At 50.6% G+C, this 11,628-nt stretch overlaps 1 protein-coding gene across 1 annotated transcript in view; it reads left to right on the plus strand.

Moving 5' to 3' along the window:
* The first annotated feature begins 340 nt into the window (after positions 1-340).
* LOC104392891 (chromosome unknown open reading frame, human C20orf194) overlaps positions 341-11,628 on the plus strand; it is a 103,829-nt gene continuing 92,541 nt past the window's right edge. Inside the window, exon 1 of the mRNA XM_010002328.1 lies at positions 341-369. Coding sequence (XP_010000630.1) covers positions 341-369 — 29 coding nt within the window. The remainder of the gene's footprint in view (positions 370-11,628) is intronic.

Here is an 11,628-nt window from a genome sequence, read left to right on the forward strand (position 1 = left end):
AGTGTTGAAGGGCAGGTTGGATGGGGCTTGGAGCAACCTGGGCTGGTAGGAGGTGTCCCTGCCCATGCAGGGGGTTGGAACTGGATGACCTTGAAGGTCCCTTCCAACCTAAACCAGTCTGGGATTCTATGGTTCTAAGAACATTCGATTTGTATTTATGGTTCACCTTTGAAACCCATGAAAACAAAGCCATCTTGACCACCTCTGTAAAGGCCCTTCCAGGATGGCAGAGCAAAGGCAAATGTCCAGGCTTTAAAAACCATAAAGAGTTTTCTAAGTCAGTAGGTACTTTTACACCAAGCTTGCTCTAACTAGCTCATCCTAAACCTCTTATGGCGACATGGACACTGTGCCTTCTTCCTGGAGAAGGTCAGTTGCAATGACATGGTTGAAGTAGAGCCTGCTTGGCTTTAGTTGTCACAAGGAGACTTGGGATGATGCACAGATCATTCCTACTGCCCGTGGTGATGTTGAAGGGGGAAGTGTAGGATCTTAATGTCCTCTTTCCTGAACTGTTGTCTGAAGGTACATTTTTATAGAATCATAGAATGGTTCAGGTTGGAAAGGACCTTAAAGACCATCTAGTTCCAACCCCCCTGCATGGGCAGGGACACCTCCCACCAGCCCAGGCTGCTCCAAGCCCCATCCAACCTGCCCTTCAACACTGCCAGAGATGGGGCAGCCACAGCTTCTCTGGGCAACCTAGGCCAGGGTCTCACCACCCTCACAGCAAAGAATTTCTTCTTAATGTCCAACCTAAATCTCCCCTCTTCCACTTTTAACCCATTACCCCTTTTCCTTTTGCTACAAACACTTGTGCAAAGTCCCTGCCCAGCTGCTGGCATGTTGTAGTGAGCTGGAATTCCAGCAAAGATTTCCAAGGTGTTGCCATAGTTTTGATGGAAGGGAAAATACTGCTGAGATTTGCACCATGGAGTTAAAGTCCCAGTGGGGAAAGGGCAGAGGTGGGTGCCTCTGCACCCAGTATCAGCACAAGGTGAGCACAGCCATGGGGCTCTGTGGTGATCAGAGCTACCTGTCTCCTATGAGCCACCTGATTGTAAAAACACCCCTTCTGACAAAAGAAAAATGAGGGTGTTTGGCCTTTGCAAGATTTCCTACTGTTTGCCTTCAGAGGACCCAAGTACCAAGTGGCAGGACAAGAGGAAACGGGCTCAAGTTGCTCCAGGGCAGGTGTAGATTAGGTATTTTTAAAACAATAATCCTCACTGAAAGGGGAATTAAACACTGGTTGAGTCTCCATCCCTGGAAGTGTTGAAGGGATGTGTAGATGTGGTGCTTGGGAACATGGTTTGGCTTGAGAGGGTCGGGTTAAGGCTGGTAGAGTTGGGTTCTGGTTGGACTTGGTGATCTTAAAGTTCTTTTCCAACCAGAACAATTCAGTGATTCTGTGATTTTTTGCTTCTGTGACCCCAAAGCTGGCAGCAGCTGGAGGGCTGGGCCTTGGGAGCATGGTCAGTAATGAGATCAATGGCAGGTTCTCATCTGAAGGGCTGCAGGAGAGCCCTTTGGTGAAGGGCTGTGCTTGAGATGAGTGTTGCCAGGAGGCTGGTGCATTAAACAGCCCCTTTGTTCCCGAGGTGGGTGACAGCTTTAAATTCCCATTGAACTTGACAGCTCTGTCCCTATTGTTCCCTTTGGAAAGATCAAGCAAGGTAAAGCCCTAGATAAAAAGCTCAGGGTGGCAGAAGGGAGAAGGCAGACAAGGTCAAAGTCAAGGTCAAAGACAGGAGATTCCCCACGCCTTTCCCTTGACAATAGGGTCATTTTATTTCTGTGGCCTGGGTGAAGGACACTGGTTCTTTTCCTAATTTTAGCTTCCTTTTAGCTGGTAAACAGTGAGCATTATTGTGCTGCTTAGATAAGAATTGTATTCACACCGACTCCACTTGCAGGTTGCAGAGACACCCTCCTCAGTGCACTGTCCTGTTTCCTCCTGTTATTATTTTCCAGCCAGGGCAACCAGCAACCACCAAATCTCATTTTGTATCACCAGAGCTCAGACCTGCTCTTGTTTTATTACATTATTATTCGTGTGGGGGGTAAAAAGGGACAGAGCATGGACACGAAGGGCTTTGCAGACTGTTCTGCAGATGCTGTGACAGTGATTAAGCCCAGGCAGCTCCCCCCTCACCCTTTTATTTTAGCTCTCATCTTGTTTCTATGCAGTCCCCTCCTCTGCACTAACCCTTCCTCCACTCCAAATCTCTCCCAGCTGGTTGGGAAACAGTTTTGGATCATTGTCCCCAGACCTGCCAGGCACACACACAGCATCTCTGCCATGCCTGGCACCCTCCTCCTCCCCCTCCCTAGAACACACACACTATTTTTAAGGTATATTGAGACAACAATATGGCCATTCTGACCCCGGAGGAAGACTAGATCACTTCTAATTGCATTTGAAGTGGCTTGTTTTAAGCAGGAAGACCTCAGGTTTCCTTGGTTTTTATTTTTATTTTCCTATTTAGGAAAAAAAAAAGAAACAAAGCTTCTTCCTTTGTTTCCCACACGACAAAGAAATGCAGACGCTCTATTTAACCAGAGGGCTGAGCCCTTCCCCGGGGGAAAGGAGCTGCCTTAATGGGGTTACATGCAGGAGAAATTTGGCTCCGAGTGTGTAATCACTGCCTGAATTAATGAAGAAAAGGGTTTCTTTGGAATGGGCTGAATAGCCCAGCTGCAGCAATTATCTCCTCACTCATCAGGATGAAGGCAAAATTAGTTCCAGATATAAAACTGGAGAAGGGAGGCAAGACTGGGAGGATACTGGGAGCAGCTGGGATGTGTAGAGATATTTATCCATCTGTCAGGGACCCACAGATCTCTAGGTGCCACCACGGTGCTGGGAACAGCCAGGAGGTGGTTTCTTGGGGAAGCCAGACAAGGAGCTTTGCCCCTGTTGCTGTTTATGGGCCCAGGGGCTGAGCCTGCAGCTTTGGTTTGTGGCTCTTCCTAAACGCTGGGACTTGACCAGTTGACAAGGCTGTGATTCATGTCTGGTGGTGAGTGTTGAAGCAAAGAAGTCCAGCTTAGGGTGAAGAGGAGACAGGGACATGGTTTGCTAACACCTCTGTGCATTGGCTTGTGGCTGCTGCCCCACCTCCCTATGGGTCTTGGAGCCAACAGATGTTCACAAAGGGCTCATGCTCTGCCCCTGGGGAGTGAAGAAGGAGAAGAGCTGCTGTACAGTGAGACTAAGAAATGTAATTGCATGTTTAACAAGATTGGAAGATCGGGATAATGGTTTTAAGTTGAAAGAGGGGAGACTGAGATGAGATATTAGGAGGAAATTCTTTGCTGTGAGGGAGGTGAGACCCTGGCCCAGGTTGCCCAGAGAAGCTGTGGCTGCCCCATCCCTGGCAGTGTTGAAGGGCAGGTTGGATGGAGCTTGGAGCAACCTGGGCTGGTGGGAGGTGTCCCTGCCCGTGCAGGGGGCTGGGACTGGATGGTCTTGAATGTCCCTTCCAACCTAAACCAGTCTGGGATTTGATGATTAGGACTGAAAACTCCTGTGCTGCCTGCTGAGACGGGAGCTGCAAAAAGCTGATTTTGACTCAAGGGAGCAAGCCACAGAGGTCCAAGAGGGAAATGGGGTGCTGTTTTCCATCCAAAATGTTACCAGCTTCTCTGCTTGAGCATCCAGAGCCTTTTGCATGCACTAGAGCATGAGAATTCTCACATCCCTGCTGTGCTCTCATGAGCTTGCGATGATGGATTTTGCTTCCTGACCCACCTGGTGGTGTGTCTGGCACAGGAACACCCTCCTCCTTTCTGTCCTCCCAGCCCAGCTCTAACATGTCCACATAATCCTGGCCAGGTTTTGCCCTGGGGCCAGTGCAGTGTGACCCCGGTAGGTGCTTTGACAACCACAAATCTCCGTGATGTGTTCTGTGTTTGCGTAGGCAGCTCTAAGGGAGAAATAGCTAAAAAAAAGAACTATTTTCTGTGTTCTGGGGGCTTTTAGCTGCCAGGCACATGCTGACACGTTCCATCTCAGATGCAGCTGCATCGGATGGTGGTGGAAAAGAGATGATTTGAACAATTTTGTGCTTTTATTGAAAATACCTGCAGGAATGAAAGCTTTTACACCAGGAAAGATTAGAATGCCCACAGCTGACTCACAGCACTTTCTCATTGGAGGAGGCTCATAAGACACTAGGAAGAAAAGCATGTGATTTTATTAATTTTTTTTTAAAATGAGGTGTTTTTTTTTTCTCTCTCCTGGTGTCTGGAGGCATTCAGAGCCTCTGCTTAAAGAGAGCTGCCATCTCAGTCCTGCCTGTGTGCCCTGCATCCCTGTGCGAGTAGCTGCTCGAGACCATTTTGTGTGTTTTGCCTCCAGCTGAGGAGCAGAGAAACATAAATAACCCTGCTGCTGCTTCTGGGTGTCACTCGTGGCTTCTAGAAATGGGCTGACAAGGCCTCTTCCCAAAGGAAAGCTGGCAAGTGTGAACTGGAGGGATGGGAAAACCCCTTGGGAAGAGGCTGCCCAGCTGGCTGGGCACTGTGTCTCTCGGGGAATGGGAAAAACATCCACGTCTTTTCCCTGCTGCCCAGCAAACTGAGTGACCTGAGGGGACAGTGACAAGTGTGTGGGCTCCGTGGGATTCAACCACCCCTCTCAGATCTTGTGTGGGCAGGTGTACAAAGAAAAGTGTAGCACTTCGGGATGTTCTTACAAGGGTGTGTAGTGATAGGATGAGGGGAAATGGGTTTAGGCTGAAAGAAGGGACATTTAGGTTGGACATGAGGAAGAAATTCTTTGCTGTGAGGGTGGTGAGAGCCTGGCCCAGGTTGCCCAGAGAAGCTGTGGCTGCCCCATCCCTGGCAGTGTTGAAGGGCAGGTTGGATGGGGCTTGGAGCAACCTGGGCTGGTGGGAGGTGTCCCTGTTGGTTTGTCCCACCCGTGAGTCCCTGCTGGTTCCCACGGCTCCTCCACCAAAGAGGACTGAATGTGTGAGCTCAGGCTTCCTTCCACTGGTCCGAGGCAGGATGGAAGAAGAGGCTGGACTGCTGCTGGTTTAATGATCAACTTCATTTTCATGGATGAGGGCAAATGAGTTCAACTGAAGCTGCTGAGCAGGCCCAGCTTCCCGCTGGGCAAGCCAAGCCAGAAGGGAAAAGAAACAGCTTTCCAAATGATCTCATTGTTGCTTCCTTCCCCTGGGCCCAACAAACAGAATGCATGGGGAAGTGGTCACTGAGGTACTGCTTCAGCAGAGAGCAAGGGAACTCCACAGGGAGCCTGGTCAGGAACTGCATTTGATGGAATCATAGAATCATTAAGGTTGGAAAGCACCTCAAAGATCATCAAGTTCCAACCCCCCTGCCATGAGCAGGGAATCACTAGATCAGGTTGCACAAAACCTCATCCAACCTGGCCTTAAAAACCTCCAGGGATGGGGCATCAACAACCTCCCTGGGCAACTCATTCCAGCTCCTCACCACCCTTGGAGTGAAGAATTTCTTCCTAATATCTCACCTAAATCTCCCCTCTCTCAGCTTAAAACCATCACCCCTTGTCCTGTCACTGCCCTCTCTGCTGAAAAGTCCCTCCCCAGCTTTCCTGGAGCCCCTTCAGGCACTGGAAGGTGCTCTAAGGTCTCCCTGGAGCCTTCTCTTCTCCAGGCTGAACACCCCAACTCTCCCAGCCTGGCTCCAGAGCAGAGCTGCTCCAGCCCTTGCATCATCTTGGTGACCCTTCTCTGGACCCTCTCCAACAGGTCTATATCTTTCCTGTGCTGGGGGCACCAGTACTGCACACAATATTCCAGGTGGGGTCTCACCAGAGCAGACAGGGGGGCAGAATCTCCTCCCTGGCCCTGCTGGCCACACTTCTTTTGATGTAGCCCAGGATGCAGTTGGAGGTTCCAAAGGAGATGGAAGGGCAGCAGTGACTCTGCAGGATGGAAATAACTGATGGAGTCTGAGGACGTAAATGTCCTCAGTGAAATGGGTTCAGAAAAGTTAGGTCTCCATTCCCACTGCACCATTGCTGGGTCCCTGCTCTTGCAAAGGGGGTGGACAGCAGTGGACTGAGCATGGAGGTGGGTGGGAAGCCATTGAAGACCTTGGCATTGGCAGCAGGGATATCTCACTTAAATGAAACGTTGGCAAAAGGAGATGAAAATCTTAGGTGGATTTTCCCTTCCTGACATCCCTGGCCTTGTCAGCTCCCAGCCTTTCTGAGACAGAAACCACTGCAAGCTGGAAACACGGAGTCCAGAGAGTGAAAACTCCAGATGAAGAGACATTCTGGCTGTTTTCCCTTTCATATCTTCATGGAGCCCTCAGACATTTTCCCATATGATGCGATGAAGTGAATCTAGGCATGCTGACAATTTTGCTTCCACAGTCACCTTCTGTGGGCCCCTTAGGAGGATCTCAGAGCTCTCCAGGGCCACCAGCTGAGGAGCTCTGCTGAGTGTGGAGGGGCTCAGAGATGCTCCTTGCCTCCTCATCCAGCCTTTGAAGAAGCTGCATTGCCCAAAGTTGCAGCCTCTCCCCATCCTGATGGCCGAGGCAACAGGCAGAGACTTGAGAGCAAGCTGGAGAGCTGTAAAAGCAGATGCTGTTGGCTTCAGTCATGTTTTAGGAAATGTATCCCCAGGCAGCATTGAGAGGAGGCTCCTGGAAGGGTGAAGCACAGGGAGGGATTTGGGCCCTGGAGGAAGCGGGATGGGAGAGGTGGGAATCTGTTCCTGGAGATAAGGAGATGCAGGGGAGGCCACACACAAGTGCTGCAGGTCCTGGCTTCCTCCATTCATCTGGAGCCTGAAATGACTATATCAAAGGGAGGGGGGAAAGGTGGGTGTAGGGCTGGTGGCCACCCAGCAGGACAGCTGTGCAGGTGGTGGCTGTGGGGAAGCCTTTGGAAAGGAACAGGTCCCAGAGGAACCTTTGATGTTTGGGGTACAGGCCCCAGGAAGGTTGCACTCTCTCCATCCTTGGAGGACCCTGAGCAACCTGATCTGATCACATGGCTCACCCTGCTTTGAGCAGGAGGTTGGTGTAGATACCTCCTGAGGTCCCTTCCAACCTGAATTTCTCTATGATCGTAAGACACATCCAGACTATTCCCCCTTTGCAGAGTCTTTCCAGAGCATGGTTAGAGGAGAGAAGCCAGCACATCACTCCAGGTAATTATTTCCTGCCTTTTGTCAGACAAGCTCCCCACTGATAGATCTGACACTGCCAAAAAGCTTTAGGAACTGCTGCCTTTAACCTCCTGGAACACACGGTCAGTAGGTGGGTGAGACCTGAGTTTTGTTCTGTGGAGCCAGACAGAGTAACACCATGGAAATGGTGGCCAGATATTGCAAGTAAAATATCTAATAAACCTCTTCCAGTTCATAGTCACCTTCAGCCTCATCTCTTAGCCAAACTTCTCATGATCTGAGGGCTGGGGACAGGCTGGGAGAGTTGGGGTGTTCAGCCTGGAGAGGAGAAGGCTCCAGGGAGACCTTAGAGCACCTTCCAGTGCCTGAAGGGGCTCCAGGAAAGCTGGGGAGGGGCTTGGGACAAGGGCAGGGAGGAAGGGGACAAGGGGGAAAGGATTCAAACGGAAAGAGGGGAGATTTAAGTGAGACATGAGGAGGAAATTCTTTGCTGTGAGGGTGGTGAGACCCTGGCCCAGGTTGCCCAGAGAAGCTGTGGCTGCCCCATCCCTGGCAGTGTTGAAGGGCAGGTTGGATGGGCTTGGAGCAGCCTGGGCTGGTGGGAGGTGTCCCTGCCCATGCAGGGGGGCTGGAACTGGATGGTCTTGAAGGTCCCTCCACACCAATCCATTTGAGGACTCTGTGACTCATTTACAAAGGGCAGTGGCTGCAAGAAGAAAGGTTTGGGTCACTCAGGGTCAGCATTGCTATTTTTGTGGTACGTTTCCTGTGCTTGCAGGATCTCAGGGTGTTGTGTCTCCATCACCTCCTGCATCTCCACCCTGTGTCTTGTGGTGCCAGATTCATGGTGGTATGAACATGCAGACCTCAGCTTGCTGGAGAAGCAACTTGCCTTTTTGTTGTCTTTGACTTGGGGGCTGCCTTTTGCCAGGAGAACAAAACAACAGTTTAAGAGCAGAGACAATCTTCACATCTCTCCTCCCAAAATAGCACTTGAGAAGAACTAAGATCTTTTAGCCTGAGGAACTTGGATAAATGGAGTAGGAGGGGGGTTTTTTTATCACCATCATGATTTATTATTTAATTTTCCGTCCTAAGGTAAAAAGTGGGAAACTTCTGTTCCAGCCTTGTTTTATCCCTGGCTGGTGCTATCCATAAATTTTCCATGAAGAGCTTTTTAGGCAGCAAGTTTCTTCTCAGTGTGAACATCCCTTGCTCTCAGGACACTGCCTGGAGGGTGGACTCTGCTGAAACATTTATGGGACCCCAGAAATGCAACAGGATCCCATAAATCTGAGCAGACAGGAGGAGAATCAATCCTTGTGAAGCACAGCAGGGGACAACCTTGTTTGTTTATCCCACAAGCACAGCATGTTCTGTGTTTTCTCTCTGAGAAGTCTGAATTACTTCTTAAGAAGTGCTGTTATGGTGGGAAGGTGGCTCATGGTGCTCTTGGTGATAAGAAAACAGATAAATTAAAGCCCCAAAAGATGGATCCTTGGCACATAGGAAGCTGGAAGCTGAGAGTGGGATTTATGTAAGCCATAAAGCTTTGGTGTTTGTTTTTCTTTGCAGCTGTTGTGTTGCCACTGGGACCAGTGACCAGCTGCATCTCTGCTGTGCCTGGCACCTTTACAAGAACCAGAGCTGTGACCTCTGCTCCTGTATCTGGGGTTGCCTCTGCCCAGTCAAACACAGCAGATGCTGACAGGTCTTCCTGCTGGTGAGCTGGGGTTCCACCAACCTGGAAAGTCCTCCAGAATGGCTCATGAGTGGCTCCTGGACGTGCACCAGGACATCAAAGCCTTCCCACAGCCAACAAACCCAGCAGCCCAGGCCTTTCATGAGGAAGGGTTGTGCACGTGCCACTAGTGTGGGATCACGGAATCACAGGTGGGTTTGGGTTGGAAGGGACCTTCAAAGCTCATCTATTTCAATCCCCTTGCAGTGAGCAGGGACATCTTCAACTAGATCAGGTTGCACAGAGCCCTGTCCAACCTGACCTGGAATGTTTCCAGGGATGGGGCATCTCCCACCTCTCTGGGCAACCTGGGCCAGGGCTTCACCACCCTCAGTGTAAAAAAATTCTACCTTGTATCTCACCTGAATCTCCCCTCTTTCAGTTTAAAACCACCACCCCTTGTCCTGTCCCCACAGACCCTGCTAGAAAGTCTGTCCCCATCTTTCTTACAGACCCCTTAAAATACTGGGGGGCCATGACAAGGTCTCCCTGGAGCCTTGATTCCATGATTCTTTTTTCCCCAGGCTGAACAACCCCTGCTCTTTCAGCCTCCCTCCATTCCAGAGGAGTTTCAGCCCTCTGGTCATGCGTATCAGATGCATGCATTAATTGTTTAATTAAAAACAGCCTCCAATCTCCCAGGCAGCTGCTAGCCCAGGGTGAGAAGTTTAGGTGTCCCTCATGGCTGGAGGAACAGAGGACCTCTCCAGGTGCAGCTCTCCTGGTGAACAACATCTATTTTTGGCCTCTGTGTGTCTGACATTGTTTTCCCCACTGATGCAGCAGGGATTTACTAAAAATAAAAAGGTATTCACAGGAGAGGTTGCAAAGGCAGCTGTTTCCACAGGCAGATGCCAACGTGGAGGTACTTGAGCTTAAATCATAGCAAGAGAGAGTCCTATCAGGTCAAGTGAATAGAGACCTAACCCACATTTGGTGGTTTGCTGTTGGACAAGATCTAGGCCAGGAGGACCCACCAAGGAACATCAGCAGCAGCTTTTCCCCTTCTCTCTGCTTTCCTCTTCCTTCCTTTGGCAATTGTGATGGATTTCATTCAGCTTCTGTAGCCTCCAAAGCGTGGAACAATCGTGGGACAGCAAAGCTCAGGAAGCTGTAGGGGTAGCGACAACAGTTGACATTGTGTCCTTTTCCCAGCCCCTCTGCCAGACACCCCTTCCCCTTCATTCCATCTCCAGGAAGTCTGACCTCTCTCTTGGGTGTTTTCCAGGCTGTTGATCTCCTCCTGCATCACCCTGCACCCAAGGGAAACCCGAGGCTGCAGATCCAGGCCTGATGCAATGCACCAGTGATGCAAAATGTCTTCTCCTGTTGGGTAAAAGAAGAGCCTTGGTGGTGAAATTACATGAACCCCTGTCCTAAGAAGATGCCTGTCCCCTCTCCTCCCTCACTGTGGTCTTGCTGTGTTTCTGGGGCTCTGGAGCTCTGCAAGCCCCTGGGCAGGCATGTGGACACCCCTATGGTGATGGGTCATGGCCATCAGGTGTGTTGTGTGCCTAAGAGATGATGGAAGAAACCCAGAGACTACCCAAAAGTTAAGGATGGTGCTTGGAGCAGGGACACATTGCTAGGATGTCCCCTGCCCTACATGACCCCTAGATGCAGAAGGAGCCTGGGAAAGCCTTTGGGAGGCTGCAGGTCCATGGGCTTGGATAGGGGCAAGCAGCAGGAGCTCTGCAGGAGGCTGTCCCAGTCAGCATATGACAGGAGAGGCAGAGGGACACATTTGGGGGGATTCCTGGGGGACAGTTGAGGGTTTTTAGCAATGCTGACAAAGGTACTTTTCCCTTAGGTGCTTTTCCTGTAGTTGCCTCAGTTCCCGTGCTGGTTGTGCCTCAGCAAACTCATTTCAAAGTGTGTCCAGGGGCTTAAAAAATGGGAAGAACTTGGGATGGAGATGGTGCACATGAAGTGGTGCTGGGTGGTGACACCCAGGGCTTGGAGACATCTGTACATCAAACTGATCTGAGCTTTTTGGGGAGGCCAGCTAAAATGCCTCCTGGCTGCCCCAGGCCAGCTGGGTCATGGCCCAGAGTTACTTACCTTGTCTCCTTTGCTCTGTGGCAGCGAGTGAAGCCCAGTTTGGGTCTGGGGGGGGGAAATAAAAAAAGAAGGAACACTTTGGCACGTGTTCTTGCCTGCACTGATTCAAGAGGGAGGAGTGCGTGAGAGCCCTCCCCGTGTGCCCCCCATTTGCTGCAGGGCCACTGCAAAGCAAAGCAAAGGAGTTGGTTTAGCAGCCCCTGCCTCCATCACACCCCAGGGCTGTGGATCTGGGGCTTTCTGATTAAAACACGACGCAGGGGAGGGGTCTTATCTCAGTCCTCAGCAGGGACCAGGAGCCAGGGGGATTAACAGGGATGGCAACGGCCACCACAGACCAACGCTGGGCTTTCTGAGGGGGGAAGGAAGCAGCAGATGGGGGGATGAGAGCAGCAACAACAAATGCAGTTCTCCTGAGTGCTTACTCATGCCCTTCCCTTTTCCCTGGGGTTACCATGACGAGGCAGGAGGATGGGGGAGGAGAAGGATGTGTGATTACCAGGTTTCAAGCCGTGTGTTCCTCGCACAGTTCATGAAACCCCAGCTCCAGATCCTTCCCCAAGTCGTGTTGACCTCAGTCCCTCAATTATAGATCACTTGGAGGTGCTGGAAGCTGGGTGAAATGGCTTTTTTATATTATTATTATTATTATTATTATTATTATTATTATTATTATTATTATTATTA

This window comes from Chaetura pelagica, unplaced genomic scaffold (assembly GCF_000747805.2).
Source record: "Chaetura pelagica isolate M959 unplaced genomic scaffold, ChaPel_1.0 scaffold347, whole genome shotgun sequence".
Taxonomy (NCBI): Eukaryota; Metazoa; Chordata; class Aves; order Apodiformes; family Apodidae; genus Chaetura; species Chaetura pelagica.